Raw genomic sequence first — 22,990 nt, 5'->3', positions numbered from 1 at the left:
TGTTTGTTTGTTAGTAGTAGGCATTCATCAGTCTCAAAAGACTACGAATAGTACAAATTTTACACAATGTACTACAGGTTTGTTAACATACCTGGTAAACTGCCTAATGGAAAGGACACTAAGTCATGAGATATTCTTCACCAGATAGCTTCACACTCACCAATGAATCCGGAGTGCCCTGACTGTGAGCTCTCCGACCTAGTGACGCTGGGATGTCGTTTGCGATCCACAAAAAGATTTGCTTTTCAAGATGTTTAGACATATTCTAAGAAACCATCTGCAATTTTAGGCTTCACTATACAATGTATGGCATGACTCACCACTGAATCCTGAGTGCCCTGACTGCGAGCTCTCGGACCGGGTGACGCTGGGATGTCGTCCCTTCTCCTCGTCCTTCCCGGGTCCCGGCGGGGCCCCGGAGGCCGGCTGTGTCTCGTCCCCGTGCGTCAGCGCCGTCTGCACCAACCCGGCCAGGCTGGCGATCTGCTGCTCGATGCTCGCCATGCGCTTTCTGTTCGGTTTTATGGACGGGAAATACATGCTTTTCAGGGGAGACAAGACAGAAGTTATACAACATTGCCGGCTTCAATCAAGAACAAAAATTTTGAATGACAAAAATCACATAAAAGATTTTTCCTACACTAGCAAGGCTGCTCAAAGCTTGCAATGCCATTTTTGGGCAGTTTTATGGACAAGAAATACATGCTTTTCAGGGGAGACAAGTTATCGAACATAGTCTGTGGCATCAATCGAAAAACATTCATCTTCAAAGCAAAATTTAAAAAAGGCCCCATTTTCAATTGCTGTCTTACAAGCCCTTGATTTTTTTCAGGTTCTTTGTTACAACAACAAGTAAAACATCTGTCTTCGAACTATGGAAGATTTTAAATGCCAGTATGAGTGGACTTTTCTTCTAATGGATAACTTGACCGGAGGAACTAAACTTGCATAGTTGACTAGTGCATGTGTATCAATAAAGATTGAACAACACACTGCATGTTGAAAACAGGAGCCACCGTGCAATTACATGTAGTATTTCATACAGTCATACTGCTTAGATTTTTGGACCGTTTTCATTTTATTTTGACCTTTTCTTTTAACATTTCTTACCTTGCTTCATCGTCATTCACGATGGGCGAGGAAGTCCCTGACGTCTGTGACGACCCGTAACCACGGCGATGACCCGTGCGCAGCTGCTGGATGACCTCGTCCTCCACGTCCGACCCTGCCAGGTGCGGTAAAGAGCGTCGGCCTCGAGGTTGGGTTCCCATGACGGGGGAAGCACGCGAGCCACCTGGGTTAGTGGAACGTCCAGTAAGGAAGCCACCCGAGATGGGGGAGGGGGGTGTTAGGGAAGGTCATTCAAGGTCAGATGGGGAAGGGGGGCATTAGGGAAGGTCATTCAAGGTCGGCAGGAGGGAGAAATGGGGTGGGAAAGGAGGGTTAGGGATGGTGGAACGTCCAGTAAGGAAGCCACCCAAGATGGGGAGGGGGGTGTTAGGGAAGGTCAGTCAAGGTCAGATGGGGGAGCATTAGGGAAGGTCATTCAAGGTCAGCAGTAGGGAGAAATGGGGTCGGAAAGGAGGGTTAGGGATGGTGGAACGCCCAATAAGGAAGCCACCGAAGATGGGGGAGGGGGATGTTGGGGAAGGTCGTTCAAGGTCAGAAGAAGGGGGAGATATGGGATTGGAGGGTTAGGAATAGGGGGTTAGGGAGGAAAAACTATTGTTTTAATGTCTAGAGTAGCAAGAAAGAACCAAACGATACTGCACTCAAGAAAAAAGTAAAACTCAAACGAAAAAGTCCAAGATTTTTTAGAATTAGAAACTGCAAAAAGTGGAAAACTGAGGATGAAGAGTTTAAAGCAACAAAAGCCGCATCAGTCTGGATTAATCACCAGATGACCTTTGTGCTTCCTCCCATCTACATGTATCATCATTACAACCTCTATATGTTACTTATTTTTCCCCCTTCAACTTGTTTTAGCAACCTGATTCTTTTTTCTTTATACACCTTCAAAAGATTCTGGGTCCTTCACAAAGTGCTTACTGATAAAAGCTATTTCATTTTTGACACTGATAATTTAGCATTATTGAGGCTCTTCCCCCAACAAAAGGGAAACTTCAACAATGCTATTCATGTCATTTTCATCCCCGCCCTCCCCAAAGACATGTCCTGCTCTGCTCCTCAGCTACTACTCACTCTGCGACTTACCTGAGCTGGGCCCGGACGTCTGTCTTTGGTACATGGCTGGTGCATGCTGGGAAGGGTGCATCTTCTGCCCGGGGTGTCGCCCTGCGTGCGCGGGAGGGGGGCCGGCGGAACCTGACCTCTGGATGGGGTGCGGCTGACCTGGCCCTGCTGGGCGAGGACCTACGGGACACAAGTCACAAAATTAATTTTTTTCATCAATTTTTTTCATGTATTGAGATCTAACACATTTGTGGAAGGACTGACATAACACAATTAACAGATGACTATCACCTTTTCAAGATGTCAAACCAGAGACATGACTGTAAAGTTAGAACCCTACCCCTATTGATAAGTGTGATAGGTTCTTAACATGCTCAATGTATGGCTCTTCTCAAACACGGGTCCCTCGGCTTTACGTTCCATTCGATAGCGTAACATCAATCATTTTGTACTTCACCAGGTAAAATATCTAAGGCCATGCTACTTTAACATTTGATGTCCAGCATTCCCTCAGGTAGGCAGGTGTGTATACTAACAGGTGCAGCTCACCTGGCGCAGGTCTGTGCTGGTAGTAGTTCGGCATGCTAGCTGACTTGGGTACTCCAGCTGGCATGCCAGGGTGACCTTGGGGATGACCTTGCGGACGACCTTGGGGAGGAGTTCCTCTCTGTGGATGACCTTGAGGCGGAGTTCCTCTCTGTTGTGACATCTGAACAGCAACAAAAGCAAGTAAGCAATCAAAACAGTATTTATCGTTACATCATTCACAATGCAGATCATTACATAGAAGGGAAAAACCCAAAATACAACCATCTTCATCTTTTTCTGAACAACCAAAAATACAACCATCCAAATCTTTTCCGAACAACCAAAAGTACAACCAACCAACAAGATTGCACCAACAAAAATGCACTTCATCTAACAACTATGATTATACTGCTGGTGAGCCCAACTCCACCCCAAAAACAATTGACACCCACCTGTTGAGCAGAGTAAACGTTGACGTAGTTCGCATGCTGCTGGGCCACATGTGGGGAGTGGGGGGACGTACGGGGGTGGGGAGCACCTTGCTGGGGGTGGGGGGCTCCCTGCTGAGGGTGAGGGGCACCGTGTTGAGGGTGGGGGGAACCTTGTTGAGGGTGAGGGGAACCATGCTGTGGGTGGGGGGATCCGGCCTGTGGGTGGGGGGAACCATGTTGAGGGTGGGGGGATCCAGCCTGTGGGTGGGGCACGCCGTGTTGGGGAGGCTGTACGCTGTGCTGAGGTGCAGCCTGAGACTGGCTCACGTAGTACGTGGTCTGCTGACGGTTCACCTGTAGGTACAGGGGAAGAGATAAAAGATGTGAAAGCAGAAATGACCTCATCTAAAATGCGTAACCAAAAGACCATCAAGCAGACAATTACATGTGTAGTCTGGTCATATCTGAATCTAGATAAGACTGACTTGTCATGGTTCAACTAATTCTCAGTTCTGCATATTCAATGGAAAGTCACTAACAGCCTTTTGAGTTGGAGTCTGATCAAGTTTTATTTGCAAACAAAGCGTATCTGAACAGCTCAAAGACTTCTCTAACAGTGCAGTTGGTTCTGCAGACTGTCTCCAGGGCCTACACAGTCCAACTCCTAGGCTCCAGGGCTAACATGTCATCTAGGAAACACTTGTCACTTCAGCTGACAAACTTTGCCTCTCACCTGCTGTTGTTGGTGTTGAGGGGGTGGGGCTCCCCCCTGGGTGTGCCGTGGGGACGCAGGAGGGGGTGGGGCAGCGTGGGCTGGCTTCGGAGGGCCACTCATTGGGGGTGGGGGGCCTCTCGACTGCAGTGGAAGATTACGAGATTAGTAAGATGCATAGATACAACTGTATACATGGACCCTTTGACTGGTGGAAGAAAGCAAATTAATACAAAATGTTTCTTTAAGATTTTCTGTCTGTACCAGTATTTCATATATCAAGAAATTTCTGGTGAACCTCCCATAATTTTCAAATAGATACTTTTCAGCCTTGAATCTGTACCAAATTAACAAGTGAGTAATGGTGCTAAAAGGTGAGTAATGGTGCCAACAGGTGAGTTACCTGGTACTGATGCCCCAGCCTCTGTAAAGTAGACTGCGGATCTTTGCTGTTTGGGCGTGCTGTGCTCAGGTGTGTGTTTACAGGTGTGTTTACAGGTGTATTTACAGGTGTGTTACCTGGTACTGGTGTGCCTGCCTCTGTACAGTAGACTGCGGACTTTGCTGTTTGGGCGTGCTGTGCTCAGGTGTGTGTGTACAGGTGTATTTATAGTGTGTTACCTGGTACTGATGTGCCTGCCTCTGTACAGTAGACTGCGGACTTTGCTGTTTGGGCGTGCTGTGCTCAGGTGTACAGGTGTACAGGTGTATTTAAAGGTGTGTTACCTGAAACTGGTGTGCCTGCCTCTGTACTGTAGACTGCGGACTTTGCTGTTTGGGCGGCGTGCCGTGCTCGGACGAGCTGCCTGACTCGGATACGTGGTTGGTCAGCTGCTGAATCTTCTGTTCGTTGCTCTGCTTGATCATCTGGTAGGTCTGGTGGGACGTGTTGTGGACGGCTGTCTGGTACCGGGGACTGTGTCTGGAAAACAACAACACAGACTTAACCTTCCACATCCAGCAAACTTGTTAAACAGTATTAAACACTGTACATCAACTGATGTGCACCAGCGCTTGATGAGTAAATAAAAGTGGTACGTCTGGTGAGACGTGTTGTGGACGGCGGTCTGGTACCGAGGACTGTGTCTGGAAAACAACAACACAGACTTAACCTTCCACATCCAGCAAACTTGTTAAACAGTATTACACACTGTACATCAACTGATGTGCACCAGTGCTTGATGAGTAAATAAAAATTGCTAGGTCTGGTGAGACGTGTTGTGGACGGCTGTCTGGTACCGGGGTCTGTGTCTGGAAAACAACAACACAGACTTAACCTTCCACATCCAGCAAACTTGTTAAACAGTATTACACACTGTACATCAACTGATGTGCACCAGTGCTTGATGAGTAAATAAAAATTGCTAGGTCTGGTGGGACGTGTTGTGGACGGCGGTCTGGTATCGAGGACTGTGTCTGGAACACAACAACACAGAATTAACCTTCTGCATCCAGCAAACTTGTTAAACAGTATTGAAACACTGTACATCAACTGATCTGCACCAGTGCTTGATGAGTAAATAAAAATTGCTAGGTCTGGTGGGACGTGTTGTGGACGGCTGTCTGGTACCGGGGACTGTGTCTGGAAAACAACAACACAGACTTAACCTTCCACATCCAGCCAACTTGTCAAACAGTATGATTAAATACTGTACATCAACTGATCTGCACCAGTGCTTGATGAGTAAATAAAAATTGCTAGGTCTGGTGGGACGTGTTGTGGACGGCTGTCTGGTACCGGGGACTGTGTCTGGAAAAAAAACACCAACACAGAATCAACTTTCAGCATCCAGCAAACTTGTTGAACAGTATTGAAACACTGTACATCAACTGATCTGCACCAGCGCTTGATGTCATTGAGTAAATAAAAATTGCTAGGTCTGGTGGGACGTGTTGTGCACGGCTATCTGGTACCGGGGACTGTGTCTGGAAAACAACAACATTGAATTAACCTTCCGCATCCAGCAAACTTGTTAAACAGTATTAAACACTGTACATCAACTGATGTGCACCATGCAGTGCTTGGTGAGTAAATAAAAGTGGTACGTCTGGTGGGACGTGTTGTGGACGGCGGTCTGGTACCGGGGACTGTGTCTGTAGGAAATTAAAAAACATTAGCCTTCAGTTAACCGTAAGTTTGTAACCGTAAGTTAGAAAAATGAAGAAAATACTGGTATAATTGTTAGGGACCCTTAACTGATATTTTGTAATTTGTGTTGTTAACATGACTTGTGTGAACATATCTGTGAAGAATGTGAGAGGCAAACTGAACTTCAAACTGCTGGCTTTCCAAGAAGATTATTACATCCTTAATTCCTTAGCAAAACTAAATCCTTGAAGCCTAGCTACGAAAAAGACTTAACACCAAAAACGAATAGATCTGTTCCTGGAAAGTAATAATGGTTTATAATAGCCGTAAAATCTCAATCGTGAACACTTACAGTCTCTGCCTGGCCATGTCGGGCTGCGGGGAGGGGCCGTTCCGGACCGAGTCCGATCCATCCTCCTCGATCACCAGGCTCACATTGGAGACGGTCGTCGACGACAGCGTGGAGTTGGGGGACGGCGTGTGGTACATCGGCAGGGTGTCTGCTAGCCCGGGCACATGGATCTTCAGACAGGCTCGGTCCTGTACCTCCCTGTAACAACAAATAAATGTATTACTCAATGGACGCATTATCATTTGGAGAACATGGTACAGAATACATATGCAGGCTATGTCGAAGCCCAGGTACAACTGGAAAGGTCTTGGTCCTCAATGGAGCAAAGAATATTTCACTGTAGCCTCCGTTGCAGGCTCTGAACCGGCTTTTTGGGGGGCTAAATAATACACTTTTTGCAGCCAGCCCGTAACCATCAGCCACCCCAAAAAGCCGGTTCAGAGCCTGCAACGGAGGCTAATTTCACTGTTAGACAATCTACCATGCATTGAAAACTGGGAAAAGTATACTCTGCTGATATGTCTGTTTCACACATGTCAGCAAACAACAAATACAAACCAGAAAGAATCGAAGGAACGACGGACAAACCAAGATTGCCCAGTCTATACCTTGGGGGGAAAGAGGAACCCCAGCCAGTTATCACAACTCCAAGACCCTCTAAGAATGTTTCTGACTATCCAAAGTCAAGGGCAAAAGTCTTGTCTGGCTATTCTAAACATCTGCGGATCTACAAACATACAGCGAGCCTGCCTTGTCCACGGAGCAACAAACACCCCCCATTGTACAAACTCTACCCTCGCAAGATAATATTCAACCTTGCCTATAAAAATTTCCTGGACAGATGATACAGTCCTCCTGCCAAATGACATGGTGAAAGTATTTATGTGGACTTGGCTCTCAAATCTTCTTTTCAAAATAAACCGGAATACCAAATTAAAACAGCTGATATAAACACACCCGCCCAGTTATCCAATAAAGAAAAACATTTAAGTGTCAGGGCAAAGAAAAAAAGCCAAGACAATGTCAAAGTCAAGTGCTTCAATGTCCAAAATAGGTCTAATCAACTCATCTCAATATCAGCAAGAGAAGGCAAACTAGGTTGTGTTGTGGTTCGGATTAGAACACGAACATTAAGGATGATCAAAATTCATGATATTGTCCAAGGCATTTTTTGCAAATACACCAGTCCTGTAACCTATTCTACAGCCCAACTGTTATACAACGACCTGATATGACCTCTACTAATGCCTGATGAAATGTCAGCTGGCCTTTGCGGCCAGTCGTAAACTCTTATAGTTGCTTTTGTTTGTAGTGGCCATGTTCCAATATGTGGGACGTTTCTGGCAGTATCAAACATCAACAAGCCGCCAACCACAACAAACGATCTCGGACTCCCGTGGGCAAGTAAAAGTGTGTGCACAAGTCGCCACATTTTTTTTTGTTTTTAAACAACACAATGTGTTAAGATTTGTAGTGGCTGCACTCTTAAAAAATGTGGGACATTTTATTGTGACGACGCCTAACATAAACAACTCACAAAGCAAAATGACATGTGCAGACGTCGCCAAGTTGTTTTTTACACACCACTTTTATTGCTGTTTGTTGGACATGGCCTTGTGCCAACATGTGGAACCTTTCAGGCTGTGGAGCATCAACACCCTCCAACCCACAGGAGACAGGGTCAGGCTTCAGATGCAGCAGGGGGGTCTGCATGGGGGGGTCAGTCCTAAAATGCAGATTGGGGGTCTGTATGGGGGTGTCAGTATTTAGCTGCAATGGGGGGGGGGGTCTGCAAGGTGGTGTCAGTCCTCAGCATGCAGCTGCAGCATGGGGGTCTGTTTGGGGGTTGTCTGTCTTCAGTGGTAGGATGGGGGTCTGTATGGGGGGTTTCAGTCTTCAGATGGAGCAAGGGGGTCTGTATGGGGGGTGTCAGTCTTCAGCTGCAGCATGAGGGTCGGTATGGGGTATGGGGGTCTGCATGGGGGATGTAAGTCTTCAGCTTTAATATAGGGGTCTGCATATATAGGGGTTAGCTCTTAACAAACTGCAGAATTCTAGGCACTCATGCTGTAATGTATTACTGTAACTGTTACAGAAAACCAGAGATGCCCCTAATGCATTGCATGTGCATTAGATTGAATCAACAGTGAACTGGGGCAGTCCGATAACGAATTACATAAAACAAAAACCTGCTGAGTATGCATGAGGCCCATCACCTTGTGTGTGGGGAGGGGGAGGGTTCAGGCCTTGGCATGAGTTTTCAACAAGGTCTTGTGCCTTGAAATCTAATCGACAGCCTATCAAGATAACATGTACATGCCTTGCAAGTTTCCAGCCTGTAATATATGGGTATGGTGTCCAAACCTAAACTAAGCAGACAGGTCTGTTTGGCTTACATGCAGCTGTTTTATGTCCTTATTTACTAGCTGAGAGAAGGAGGTTGATCTTATAGGAGATTAGCCATCATTTACAATTTAATGGTGCAAAGGAAGTGGCAAAGAAAGACACTGAAATCAAGCATCATGTAGGGGGGCTGAAATGAAGGTGAGGAGAGCACGGAAGTACAGCCTGAGGAGAAAAAAAGTCACAAAAAAACTACAAAGCAGGCAAAAGAAAAGCAAAATAACTTCCAGTTGGAATTTTATGCACAGTTAAGCAATTTGCCTTATCTGATATGTTTGGTTTATATACTAACAGGCACGTGTCACAGTTTGTCGCCATGTCCAAACTAGGCAGACAGGCTGTTGGCACCGAAACCCACCCACGTCCCATTTCTTACCCCACCCTTCCTCAAGACATCTTAATCTTCACTTTTGTTGACCTGGTGTCTTGGCACAAGTCTGAAGTCTTAAAGAAAACTCAAACCAGTCTCCTTGCACAAAAGTAGGGCCTCACTATCTTGACATTTTGTGATGACATCCTCTAGACACCTGAAAACTTTCATTTTGAATTTTGTGTCAATTATGGCTTATTCAAATTTTCTCTCAGAAATTTTCGCAGTTTGTAAAAAGTTTTGAGGTATTGTACGTTGATGAAAGTTAGACATCCAGGTAGTAAGATACGGCAAAAATATTTACTCATTGACAAGCAACTGGATAAAATTTTTTTTGACTGTTTCAAAATCTTATCCAGTTTCTTGAGTAAATATTTTTGGCGTAACTTTTGAGGTAGTTTCATTAATGACTATGAGGGACCTATGAACTTGCAGTTACTGAGATCTCACATAATTCTATTTAAAGAATCCATCTGTGAAAAGGAACAGGAGCCTTTATCCCAGGCATGCAGCCAAAATCAACATACAGAAATGTCATCACATTTGTGTGCCTGACTTTGAGGCCATAGGAGCAGAGGGTTGTTGTCCACTGTGTCTAGGGCATGGTATTGTAAGGCGGAGACCATCCCTCTCCTTCCATTGCCTTTTACCTCCCCAACCAAAGTAAGGTACCCATTTTTGCACCTGGAGGGGAGCAAGAAAGTTGTGTAAAGTGCCTTTCCCAAGGGCACAACATCATGGCATTACAGGGGATTAGAACCTAGAACCTCCGATTCTGAGCCAAAAGCCAAACCGCCAACACGAAGGGTGGGGCTCCACAGATAACAATCACCTGCAGATGCCAAGTTCGTCTGCAGCTTCTAAGAAGTCTGAGGTTTCTCTGCAAGACGCTGACATTCTTGGAGCAGTCATACGGGTCTCAGGCCTCTACAACTAAATTACTGTCTATAAATAAAAGTTGTTTGTCAAAGAGAAAGAAAATGCAAACTGATGAACAGTTAAAGCTAGTAGTCAGATAGGGGCACACATTTTTTCTTGTAAGCCTTTTCTTGTAAGTTATACAATGAGATTTCTCTGCAAGACGCTGACATTCTGGGAGCAGTCGCACATGTCTCAGGCCTCTTCAACTAAATTATTGTCAAAGGCTTGTTTCTTGAGAAAAAGATAATGCAACCTGATGAACGATGCGAGCCAAAATTTAGGGGCAGAAATTTAAGGATCTCTTCCTAAGGCTAATTCATCGTCCTAATCTATCGGCCTAGTTGAGGCTAATACTTACTAATTCAAAAAAATTATTGAAGTTAACAAACAACCAACATAACAAACCTCTGCCTCAAAAGGGAGGTAAAAATCTAAGTAAGTAAGAAATCTTATTGCTGTTTGTTTGAGATTTTGTGAAGTTTAAGTCCACAGAACTGTGTTCAGACGGCCCTTCAGCTGACACATCCTGATAGAACACAGAGACACTTGGGGTCACCTCAGGTCAAAGTCAGGTTTATCTGGTGGCAAATCAACCCTGAACTTTCCATCAGTACTTCAGCTTACTCACATTCAATGTCATCTATGTGACTGATTAAATACAGGGCAAGAAAATATCCGCCTACAACTTGAGATTTGAAAACAAAAGCTGATCATGACATTTTGGTTAAGAAAAGTTTCAACTTTGTAGCATACTTTCAAACCATAAGACTTAGTGTCTTCTTCATAACCGAAATCAACACTTCTATTGTACATTTTGTATTTTGCTGCATTGGAAGATTATAATACAAATGCCAAATATTCATATCTAGATATTCCATAAAAATTTACAACTCAAACCATTAGAGCTTCTCGATACTCTTTTTCGACCAGAAGCTACATTGTATGATCATAAACCAACCTTCAATATGCAAACCAAGAAAACTGGTAAAACCATTAATTTTCAGTACCCCTGTGGTTATAAATTAGAAGAACTGCATGTCAAATTCAACACGCAGTGAAATCTGCATGTTGTATAAGTTACGCCCCCCTCCCCCACTGTAAGTGTTTACAGCATGTCTAAACCGCAGTTCGGCCCTCCGAACAAATGGTTCCAGTTAAAGGATTGGTTCAACGCCAAGTGATCCCTGGGTTTACCTTCCCTGTTATCTGAGCTATGGAGAAAACAGATCAGCACCAATACTGATGGAGAGGGGGAGACAAGTTCAAGTTCAAACTAAACATGCACTTCGGACTCTTGTTGTATCTTATCCATGATGATAAGCTTGAGTACCACTCACTTACTGTATACTGGTGACTGAATTGTCGCAGACATACATGTATACGGCACTGGAAATTTGAAAAGACACTTAAGACATGTAAGACATAAGGAATTTCTAACTGACTGGTTTAACAATCATTTCAAGATCAAGCATCTCAATAACTATAACAATAACTGATGGAAAGAAGATGGCACAAGAACAGGAAGGCAACTTATCTTTCAAAGATATGCAAAACTTTACTCAATTATGGTACATCTAGTGACGGGTTGACTGCAACTATAGAAAGTGACAATTTGAAATATGCTTCAGATAAGCTACAACATTTTTTCACGTAGATTCAGCAGCTTTATTTAAGTCAATCTCATTTGAGTATCAGACACATCTACCCCTGGCAGATACGTTGTTTGCCTTGATGCCCTAATGTTGCGTACTGTTTATTTTGACATTGCCATGGAAACCTGAATGACCCGTAGAGTGCAAGATTTCATGAAAAATGCGAGCCTGGACAAGCATGCTACAAACTCTTACAAGGAAGTCATCCAGAACACCAGAGGGACCAGTCAAGACGTCTTGGGAGTGTACCTCATCACTAAGACGCAGGGTCAGACGACTTGAGAAAATACCCTTTCACTGGGGTAGGGTCAGTGGTTGGGTTGTACCATGTCCCAACAGGGGTCCCACATTTACCGGATTTGTATACTGTTTGAGCTGAAACTGTGATGATGGTTAACCTCCAACAAAAAGGTAATGTTTTTACCAGCAAAGAATATACCATGTCGTCCAAGAATTATCGACCAACAGCTTAAAACAAACCCTTCGAAAGACTGTAACTCTGTCTAGGACTCAATCAGGATTTTACCATGGTCAACACTGACCGACGGAGGCCATATAGTTGTCTAGAAATGTATCAATAGGTCAAAGCCTCTAACAGGGGTTCATGTACATGTAGGTATAAAAAATAAGAAAAAAAGTGTTGATGACACGAAATACAAAAAATGGAAGTCCTGCTGCAGTACAATTGAAATCTATTCGTGCCTTCATTTTGCCAACACCAACCAACACACTGTTACACAACATATCATAACAAACAAACAAACAAACAAACAGACAGACATAGCGAAAGTTAAGCGAAAGAAAGCACCAAACTTACTTCATCTCTTCTAACTCGTAGTACACATCAGACTTGTTGTCGCGTATGTAGATCTTGACGTGAGGCTGCTCCATGATCTGCATGGTCAGCCTGTGGGGGAACGCTCGCACGAACATCGCGCGCACCGTGTCCAGCCCCGTCACCTCGTTAGGCATGATGGACCGCTTCGTCTCATCGTTCACTTGGAGGTACACGATTCCTGCAACAGGGGAGGGGGGGCGGGGTTATTGATGTCCATCATTTTACGTTTTAGACAGTCAGGAACTGAAGTAGGAAGAAATATGTGAGATGATGAAGAGGAGTTCTTCAGTCATCTTTGAGTTTGAGATGATCTGGGACATCAAAAAAATCAGTCTCAAATAACAGAATGACAAGGTCTGTTTTCTTAAAAAGAGAATGACAGATTGAGCATTGAAGACAGCACGTTCAGAAGCCTTAGCATTCAAGGTGCACGATACCTACAACAGGGGAGGAGGAATCATCTTAAAGACATTTAAGACAGGAGCTGAAGTATGAAGAAGTCTGTACTGTTTAAGAGGAGTTATTGCTGCTTTTGGTTAGGAGTGCAAACAAACAGTACAGTACACGATTCCTGCAACAGGGGAGGGGGGCTGGGGTTAGTGATGTCCATCATCAAGACATTTAAGTCAGGAAATGAAGTAGGAAGAAATATGAGATGGTGTAGAAAAGATCTACAGTCGTATTTGAGTTTGAGATGATGCAGCTAGAAGGAAACTTTTCACAGGTTTGATGAAAAAAAGTTTATTTCTAAGTGGAATCTAAAAAAAAAAAAACAGGCACCAGTATCTAAATGTTCAACTGCTAACTACCAACAGGGTGGACAGACTTTTTATATGATAGAAGCCTAGCTAAATAATCAGTGAGGCTCTTCTTTTAACTATGGCTGTGTTTGAATAGCTAGACTTTATCAATCATTAGTAGACAAGAAAGATGTCTGTTGTGTGACTAAAAAACTGCATAATTTTAAGTTTGTTTAAGATTACTGATTGATTGTCTAATTTTATTCTTGATTTAAGATTTGTGAAAGATCTACCTACAGAATTACTAGACATTTCTCACTACTGATACACAGAAGAAGTTGCCAGAGACTCCCACATACACCGTATGATCTGAAATTGCCAAAGCCAATGTCTGGCAGGAAAAATCAATTGAAAAATGCTCCAGACTTAATTTCTAGTAGTGACTCAAAGACATAACTGGAGTCAGTCAAGGGAAGGGTTCCTCCTTATAAGTGAAGACACCTTTAGGTATGAGAGTGTGGGAGTGACTCATGATCTCAGTTCTGGCAACTTTCCCATGTCCTCCTGATTAGTTCTGACCTCCTGCACCTTCTCTACTACTCACCCAGGGACACAAGCTGTCTCCTACCACCTCCTTCTCCAACATAAACAAAACAAAAACCAAAAACAAAGATGTAACAAAGGGAGGAACTCGTCACCAGTGCTTGGCTCTTTTTTCATTGGTCAAGATTTCTATACAGAAAGATTGTGTTCAAATCCTTTTTTCTTCTTTAATCTGTTAGATTTTGGAACTAAGAGTAGCTGCATTTGTTAAAAATCATCTGTAAATTTGCATATTTTCTAAAAATCTCTTAGATTTTGGAGCTTTCATTTCGTCACAATGCGCTTTCTGTGATTCATGAGAAAACTTGAATATTAAAGGCCACTTTCTAAAGATTGATACTTTATTTTCAAACACATATTTACAAATAAAAACTTTTTGACACTTTTGTCAATTTCATCATTATCAAAAACTGATTCAAATGAAAAAAAAAGTTTTTAATTCAGTTCTTCTTGCACTCCGCAAAAATTGATTATTTTCAAAAGATGCTAAAAATTCTCTTTGGTGACAGTCATGGGGTAACCTCAGGTCATTCAGTGCCATTGACCTATGACATGACCCTGTAGCCATAGCAACCTGAGGCCTTGAGAAAGGTCAAGCACTGACAACAAGTCGGGGTTATGAGAAAACAAAGATGCAAACATAAAAAAACATGATTAAAAAATAGTGACTCTACAGCTAATACTAGGTGTCTTTGTTAAATTGGATAATTAGGATGATTATGTGCATTATTTTTAGCTACATCTATACACAGTGGTGCAGTTACATATTATTGTGCTGATTGCAGGTGCAGCTATTCTAATCTAAACTGCTGTTATTCACATTTTACAAAAACATTTAACATCTCAATGGTTGCTGTTCACACTGGTGCAGTGGTGTTCAAACTAACAGATAACATGTAAGCTGAAACTGTTCACACTTGTGCAATACACACATTATTGTTCTATGGACCTGACAATTGACCATCCCTTTAATAATAATGAAAGCTCATCTGTGTTGGTAGTAATCATAATACAATGCTAAACTTTCTTCCAACACTAAGGTATTCACGGATCATACTCTGCTCCTTTGACGTGGTATCACTTTTCACATCCGTTCCTGTGAACAAAGCCCTGGACATCATCCTGCGAAGACTACAAGAGGACTCCACACTACCACAGCGTTCCACACTGTCACCAACCCAGATCGTTAATCTATTGAAAGTCTGTTTGGATTGCACTTACTTTCTGTACGATGGCAACTTCTATCAACAGATACATGGGGCAGCTATGGGTTCACCTGTGTCCCCCATAGTATGCAACTTGTACATGGAACACCTAGAACAACTTGCCATATCTACAGCTCCGCACCCTCCCCTCTGGTGGTTCCGGTACGTCGACGACACCCACACCAAACTCAAGAAAGCCCACGCACAGGAATTCATAGACCATCTCAACTCTCTGGACCCCGAAATCAAATTCACATCGGAGAAAGAACAAGACAGAACCCTCCCCTTCCTCGACACTCTCACCACGATCCAAGACGACGGTTCACTACGTCTAAGCATCTACCGGAAACCCACTCACACAGACCAATACCTCAACTTCAGATCCAACCATCCTCTTGAACACAAACTTGGGGTCGTGAAGACGTTACTCCACAGAGCTGACACGATCATAACGGATCCACACGACAGAGAGACAGAGAAACAACACATCAAACAGGCACTGAAGGACTGCGGGTACCCTAAGTGGGCCATAGACAAGGCAACCGCACCAAAGCCCCCTCAACAGAACAACAGGAACCCGGGGACGAGAGAGAGGGACAAAGGACGCATCACCCTTCCGTACATCAAGACCGTCTCAGAACCCCTGCGCAGAATATTTGCTTCACACGGGATCTCCACCAGCTTCAAACCTACGAACACACTGCGACAGCTTCTCGTGGCGCCGAAGGACAAAACCCCAAGAGAAGAGAAGTGCGGTGTAGTGTACCACATTCCGTGTCAGGGAACCACTAGACAAGGGACTTGTGAAGAATTCTACATTGGTGAGACAGAACGCTCATTGAGAACTAGATTCCTTGAACACAAACGCCCCAGCTCGCATTCGTCTGAAGTCTCTCAACACATCCACATTGAATCTCCGGGCCATACCGTTTCGCTGGACAAAGTCAGAATTCTGGACACTGAACAGGACTACTTTATGAGAGGTATAAAGGAGGCCATATATATCAGGGCACTCCAGCCGTCACTCAACAGAGACAGTGGGCGTTATAAACTTCCTGGCACGTTTGACCAATTGCTGACGTCACGTATCCGCAGTGACATGCGTCAATAGAGTCACGTGTCCGTAACTCTCGCGAGTTTACGTTCGGCAGTGATTGGTCATTATTGATCCTGAAGAAGGCGACAGTGGTCGTCGAAAATTCGATCCGTGAATACCTTAGTGTTGGAAGAAAGTTTAGCATTGTATTATCATCCCTTTAATAGTTGTCATGTTTCCCTGTCATTGTTCTTTGTCCTTTTGCTTCTTATTTCTTGTGCCGTTGGTTCATTGTTTTAATTTCGTTACAGGTTAATTGCTTTTAGATTAAATGCCATTACCCCTCCCCAAATATTTGCAAGTAAAAAGTATGAGGATCTAATTCTGTTGCCTCTCCATGAAAATCTGCAAGTAAACACCTTACAAAAACCTGTGAAAAAGTGTGAGACTGAAGAAAATATGGGATTTGCAAGTTTGACTCCCTTTTCTGGACATGTTCGAACCTGACCCCTGGGTTGTCACGCACCACCCACTGACCCACACCTTGACAGTCACCTTACTTTCTCTCCTATTTTCTCTAGTAGCTGCCTTACTGACAGGTCCTGCCCAGGTGAGACAGGTGTAAACGCAGGTGTGTGGTCTCACCTGTCAGGTACAAGTGTTCACACACACACATGTCTGGGCTTTAGAAAGGTGTGTTTAAGGTTGTGGGTGGGGCAGGCGACATTTTCTGACAGAAGCAGAGAATAGACTTCTGTTGGAAAGTGATGACTAGTCAGATATCTACCTGCAACCTGAAATTTGCTGCCAAAAACTGAAAATCTCAGGTGAAAAATTTAGAAACCAGGTAACTTTCAAGGCAAAACCCCAACAAGGGACAAATACCAAAAAACACTGATCTTACTTTACCATATGTCAACTGAGTCATGTAGTGAAACAAGTGCATTGTCAAGTTTTCTTCTTTCCCAGAAATACAAATTCTGCTTGACTTCTTTCCAACATCTTTCAGTCAGTTGCTGAGTCTTACCCTACATTTATTGTAGAAAACAAACAAACATGCACTCTACTTCAAGTTTTGTCCTTTATTGATTTTGACCTTGGAACCACTAAAACTTAATACTTTGAATTCTTATTTCCTTCTGACAGATAGGAATTCTATTTGTTCTACTCAATGTTGTCCACTTCTCTCTTCACCTGACTGAACGGAACTTGTCTTGTCCTGTTTTCATGTCTTCTTCTGTTTTTACTGGGCCCTCTTGGAAATCAACTTTTAAGTTGAAGGGGCGATCAAGCTGTCTTGTAATGAAATAAACAAACAAACAAACAAACAAACAAACAAACAAACAAACAAACAAAGCACCTACCCTTGGACTTCTCCTTGCTGAGGATGGGCGTGCGGACCACGGGCAGGCTGGACCGCAGGCGTGACCCGCGGCTGAAGCCCGCGGTCGCCGTGCCCATGGGCGGCTCCGACTGCTCCGAGGCCACGCTGGCCCGGTCCTCCTCCTCCATCACCTCCGCAACGTGAGAGGACGACAGCGTTCTCGTCTGGGGACGGGAGAGAAAAAAAGGAGTTAGAATCCAGTATCTCTCATGATTCAATCTAATGTGGCAGTCTTGACTTGTAAGCTGCATGCATGTACATGTAGCTATGATTATGAAGGATCAAAAGAGATGGAGGGAAAGAGTCAAGACGACAGGGTTCTCGTCTGAGAAACGGGAGGAAGAAAGACATTATTGCTGTACATGTATATATGTAATAATACTGTACGTATGAATGTATGAGATGAATGAATGAATAAAGAATTTCTTATTCATTGTGCAGTCAAACAGACAATAAAATTGAAAGAATTAATGAACATGCAAAAAGTAGGACATTTGCAAAGGTACACCTGAAATATCAAAAAACAATTAAATCAAATCTGAAATAGTATTTAACATTTGATTTTAAGCCTTATCGCTACTGTAACAATATACTTCATACAGTTATGTGTATACCAATTGCAAGCAAGGTGTGATAAAATTGCTGATGGTATTTAAAAAGCATCTTACTGAAAAATATCTGCATGGCGTGATCAAATTCATGATGGAATTCAAACAATGACATTCCTGACAAAAAGCAGGACACAGTGTCAAGGACGTGAGTTCCCTGACCTTGAGAAAATGGGAGAATTATGTACCACCACCAGCTGGCCCTGCTGTCCCTGACACTGTCCTAACATGTCCCCCCTCCCCCTCAACAACACTCGCATACATCATCGTTACCGCTGCAGCCACGTGCCAAAACAGCACATAACTGTCAACAGGAAAATGTGAGGCATCCGGCATGGTCAGATGGCTCTGGCAACGGTCTGACTCTTAAGACAGCTGTTTTTTAAAGTTTTTTTTAGGAGCAAAGATGACACAAACCTACAAGATTCGCCACTTCGATTTTGGGAAGAGCTTTGGAAAAGAAATTTTCGAAGCTCGAATTTTGAAAATCAAGGACAGCATACAATGTACATGTCCCCTAACCAATGAAATAAAGATGTCTTGCATGTAATATGGAAAGCAGCATGTGCTCTTTGGATAATATCATTCAGAAGCTTTATTGTGTATTGTGTGTTCAAAGCACTGCTTCAGCTCTTTAAAAAGAAAAAAATGTTGCACTCTGCACCAAAACAATTTTCTATTTTTCCATGTATCAAGATTGAGCATACTAGAGTTTTAGATTTTTACCAACAACGCCCGACCAAATGCTCACAAACCAACACCTCAGTGATATTTTCTGATAAGGCAGGCCTGAGATTGTGGGAACTGTTAGTCAGGCCTTTAAACCATGCCTGAGATTGTGGGAACTGTTAGTCAGGCCTTCATACCAACAGTTCCACCTGTCAGTCAGGGAAACACCTAGGGGAAACATGATACAGCTGGAACCTTTCATTTAACACCTCTCACCTCCTGAACAACTTTTCCTACACTTTGTAGTAATTGGTTTCTTGATCAAACATAGAACAAATTTGCCTTGCAGCAAAAATTGAATTGCCTCAAAATTTGTAATCTTTAGCTCGTCTTATACAATACAAACTACTGAATAAATTATAATTAAATATGTACAAGTAACAATCGTTGTTTTCGGCATGTTTAAAAGTTGACATGACGCGAGAGTTACTGACAGTACAATTTCCTGATATTGTTGACAAAAGAAGATACTACTGTGTTGCTGATTGAATTAAGTCCCACAAAATCCCATAATGATATATAGCCATATACTACAAGTAGTATCATATTGCAGAAGATGCGGAAAGAATCCAACAAACTTATCGGAAAGAGTAGGGGTGACCCAGTGTACCCGGCTGAAAGTGTGAGCCGTAGCGAAGCCACATTTCACCACCAATACTGGCAATAGCTACTTGAAAAAGCATCAAGCTTCAACTAAATTGAGGATGCCTGCCTACAAGATTTTCCTGCACTTGACCTTAATCTATCACATTCTGATTATTTACTCTGTAAAACTGTACACAGATATGTAGGTGGTCCAGGAAAAGCTCAGGTCTATTGTTGTGTCAACACGGTAATCCAATCCCTAAACCCATAAGGAGCCGGATTAACAACAGATTAGAAAACAGATCAACAGAGGAGATAACCAGCAGAGGCAGATAGAGGAGCGTTAGGGGCCAGTAAAGGGGAACTGTACTTGTTGCCATCCCTGCCAGTGACTTATGATTAACAAGTGATGACACGAGCAATCCCAGCATGCACATGTGCAATCCCAGCATGCACTGCAGCCCCAGCTGACTGAGGTTGTTGACTGACGTGAACTTCATATTTGAAGCGCGTCCAAAAATCGGGTTGCCGCAAAAATGTGTCAAAACAACAGTCATCTTCCCGAGCCTTAAATCACGCAACTCGACTTTGCCAAACAGATATAATCGAACACTTGATCCCAGATATGACAGTATGCGTACCACACATAGCACTGGTATACTCTGGCATCTTGTTGGCAGAAAAAAAGTAAACAAAATGCTACGGAAGTGAATGGAATATTTTTCTAAACCCTCAACGGCTGACTGCCAAAACAACACATCTCTTCCCACATAAATACCCTTAAATTTCCCTACAACTTTTTGAATTAACAAAAATAAAGATGAAGTAAAATCTAATAATATTCACCTTCTTCCCCCTGCCCCTCCATATCTTCCACAATGACATATTCCCGGACCGTGCGGACAGACGTGAAACCCGGCAGTGTTACGTGAGGGCAGGAGTCTGTGTGCGCTCACCAGTGGGCGTAGATGTGTAACCAGGGCCAACCCTGCAGCAGGAGACCCTGACACTGCCCTGCCAGCCGGGCGGGCCAACCGGCCCCCTCACACGGCCCTGCTGGCCCCCTCATGGCTCTGTCCTCCCAGAGAGCCAGATTCCTGACATAGCGACTCCCAGGGTCACCACTACAAATGTACCGCTGACTTCTAGGGCCTCGTAAACTGTGACACTACGGACTGTCACGGGGATGGGGAAATGTCTACGTCTAGCACGTCTGTTCTGTTTGGACATAATCAAAACTGTGAAATTTAAGAGCAGTTTTGATGTCATGTTGAAGTTTTAGTGTCATGATGACGTTGAACAAGGGCATCACACCAAATGTACCGCTTGTTTGAGGGCCTTGTAAAGCCAGGACAGAGGCACTACGGACTGTCACAGGGGTGGGAAAATGGGAGTACTACGTCTGTGGTGTTTGGACATTTGTTACCAGAGTGTGGAATTTAAGAGCGGTTTTGGTGTCATGTTGAAGTTCAAGTTGAAGGTCTAGTGTCACAATGACGTTGAACATGTACATCACACCCTTTGAAATGTACCTCTGGCTGCAAGGTATTTTTAAATGACACAAAGAAACACACGCACACACACTCACACACACAAACAGACACACACACATAACATACATAATTGTATGTATAATTTTGAAAATGCTTTAAAATGTCATCTTCACCACTTACTAAGTCTATACATTTTGTTGACAAAAGTATGTGAAAGTCTGAGTCTCTCGGGCCCTTGTAAACTCATGGCTCAACACACTTGTGACACTGTGTACATTACGAAAGGTTGCAAAATGACCTCCTCCCCCGGATTGTTTGGACATGGTAGAGTTGTGAAAGTAGGGTTGTTTCAGTGTCACAATGAAGCTGAGAAATATCACTGGATGTTCTAAAATGTACCTCAGGAGACTCAAAAGGCCATGAAACCACAAGTACACTGTGTACATTCACCAAGTGGAGCAAATGCTGTGAGTTCACTTATTCACTAGGTTGCTTGTAAATTTCTAACATTGGCTTTAAAATGTTTATAACCAAATGTTACTTGAAAAATACGTTGTAGATCGAAATGTGATCAGGTCGTTTAAGATGGGAAAAAGGCTTTCTACTCTGACAAACATACAGATTGTTTTTTGTGTCAACAACATTGAAGTTGAAGTTGAAATGGATCCCTGCTTGTTCCCAAATGAATTGATGGGTCCCAGTGTCTCATAAACCATGGGTCATTACACAAACTAAGTACACTAGAGGAGGGAAGAAAGACTCCCTGCAACAACTTCTACTTGTTTTGACATCATTTAGTCATGGGCAGTCCAAATTTCTTGTATCAAAAGGTTAAATTTTAAACAGATCACAATCATAGACATGTTCTCACAGGCAGTTCTAGAAAGGTCCAAAAACCTCCTTGGTCCAAGGAACTCTAAACCACAAGCCATTTCACACAGTATAACTCAGTATAAGTACATGTACATTTAACAGGATGGGGGGAAAATCACTCCTACATGTACACACTGTGTGTTTACATATGCTACCAAATTACCAACATCTAGAGTTCCTTCAAAGCCCCTCCATCTGTAGATGTCTGTCACCAATGTCTTGTATCAACAAGATGATCACTCCCACCTTTATAGAGGAACTTCAGAAGCTCCAAGGACCTTATAAACCAAGATTAACACACTACATAAAGTCACCAGGGTGGAAAACTGCTGGACACTCCCCCACAATGTTTGGAGATCAGCAAATCTACAACATCTGGTGGGGCTTCAACATGCCATGTCAGATGTGTTTGTCTGGTAAGTCATATGAGTCCATGGATGTTCTTAGGGCTATAGGGCCATATCAATTTATCTTCTTGGTTATATCAATGGCAAATTTCAGCCAGAGGTCGACAAGATGAAAACAGAGGCAGGGAGGAAGACTTGCACCTTATATATATATGTAACGTTATATCTATAATCACACCTTGAAATTGTGTGTACCATGGTGCAGAATTTCCGAGTTCAGAATTTTTTTCTTATAACCGAGAACCAACAAATACATTTGATGAGGCCTAACTACCGTATGTATGTTAGCTTCTATCAAGCAGCAGTATGCTTTGTTAATGTGTCAACTGAATATAGGTCAATTCCTACTTTGCCTCCTTCTCCATAGTGATGGTGCTCAATTTAAATCCCTTCCAGTTTTCTTTGACAAGATAGCAGCACTGAGGTTGTACAGCAGCACTGAATTATGTACATTGGGAATTGTAGAAACGCACACATACACACACACAGACAAACAAACAAACAAACCAGGCCTGTCTCCAGGACCCGTCCCTCATCCCTAAACCGAACTTGCTTGTTGGGACGGACAAAATTTCACCCTATCTGTCCCAAAAATGTGTGCTATTATTCATGAAATTGATGAAAATGTATTTTGTTAACTTAAAACGGCAAGACTTATCAACGGAAATTTACAGCATGGGCTTCCATTTCTGTTTGGCAGCCAGCCCTGAGACAAACCAACAAGCAGACATGTCAGAAATAATACATCACTCTTGGATGAATTTGGAACAATATCTCGTTATCTGAAGTAATCACTGAGAAGACAGACAGACAGGTGAAAAGTAAGACACCAGGACAG

The 22,990-nt window shown here is 43.2% G+C and overlaps 1 protein-coding gene across 1 annotated transcript in view; it reads right to left on the bottom strand.

Annotated features, from left to right (window-relative positions):
- The window catches only part of LOC136447075 (SRC kinase signaling inhibitor 1-like), a 93,283-nt gene that overhangs the window by 20,284 nt on the left and 50,009 nt on the right, over nucleotides 1-22,990 (bottom strand). Inside the window, exons 4-14 of the mRNA XM_066445751.1 lie at nucleotides 17,438-17,621; nucleotides 13,834-13,863; nucleotides 12,469-12,667; nucleotides 6,306-6,503; nucleotides 4,591-4,786; nucleotides 3,886-4,008; nucleotides 3,174-3,506; nucleotides 2,743-2,902; nucleotides 2,215-2,373; nucleotides 1,111-1,294; nucleotides 321-541 (exon numbers count right to left, since the gene is read on the bottom strand). Coding sequence (XP_066301848.1) covers nucleotides 321-541; nucleotides 1,111-1,294; nucleotides 2,215-2,373; nucleotides 2,743-2,902; nucleotides 3,174-3,506; nucleotides 3,886-4,008; nucleotides 4,591-4,786; nucleotides 6,306-6,503; nucleotides 12,469-12,667; nucleotides 13,834-13,863; nucleotides 17,438-17,621 — 1,987 coding nt within the window. The remainder of the gene's footprint in view (nucleotides 1-320; nucleotides 542-1,110; nucleotides 1,295-2,214; nucleotides 2,374-2,742; nucleotides 2,903-3,173; nucleotides 3,507-3,885; nucleotides 4,009-4,590; nucleotides 4,787-6,305; nucleotides 6,504-12,468; nucleotides 12,668-13,833; nucleotides 13,864-17,437; nucleotides 17,622-22,990) is intronic.

The sequence above is a fragment of the Branchiostoma lanceolatum genome, chromosome 13, assembly GCF_035083965.1.
Source record: "Branchiostoma lanceolatum isolate klBraLanc5 chromosome 13, klBraLanc5.hap2, whole genome shotgun sequence".
NCBI classification, from domain to species: Eukaryota; Metazoa; Chordata; class Leptocardii; order Amphioxiformes; family Branchiostomatidae; genus Branchiostoma; species Branchiostoma lanceolatum.
The sequence above is the reverse complement of the archived record's forward strand: the minus strand, read 5'-3'. Positions and strand labels throughout refer to the sequence as shown.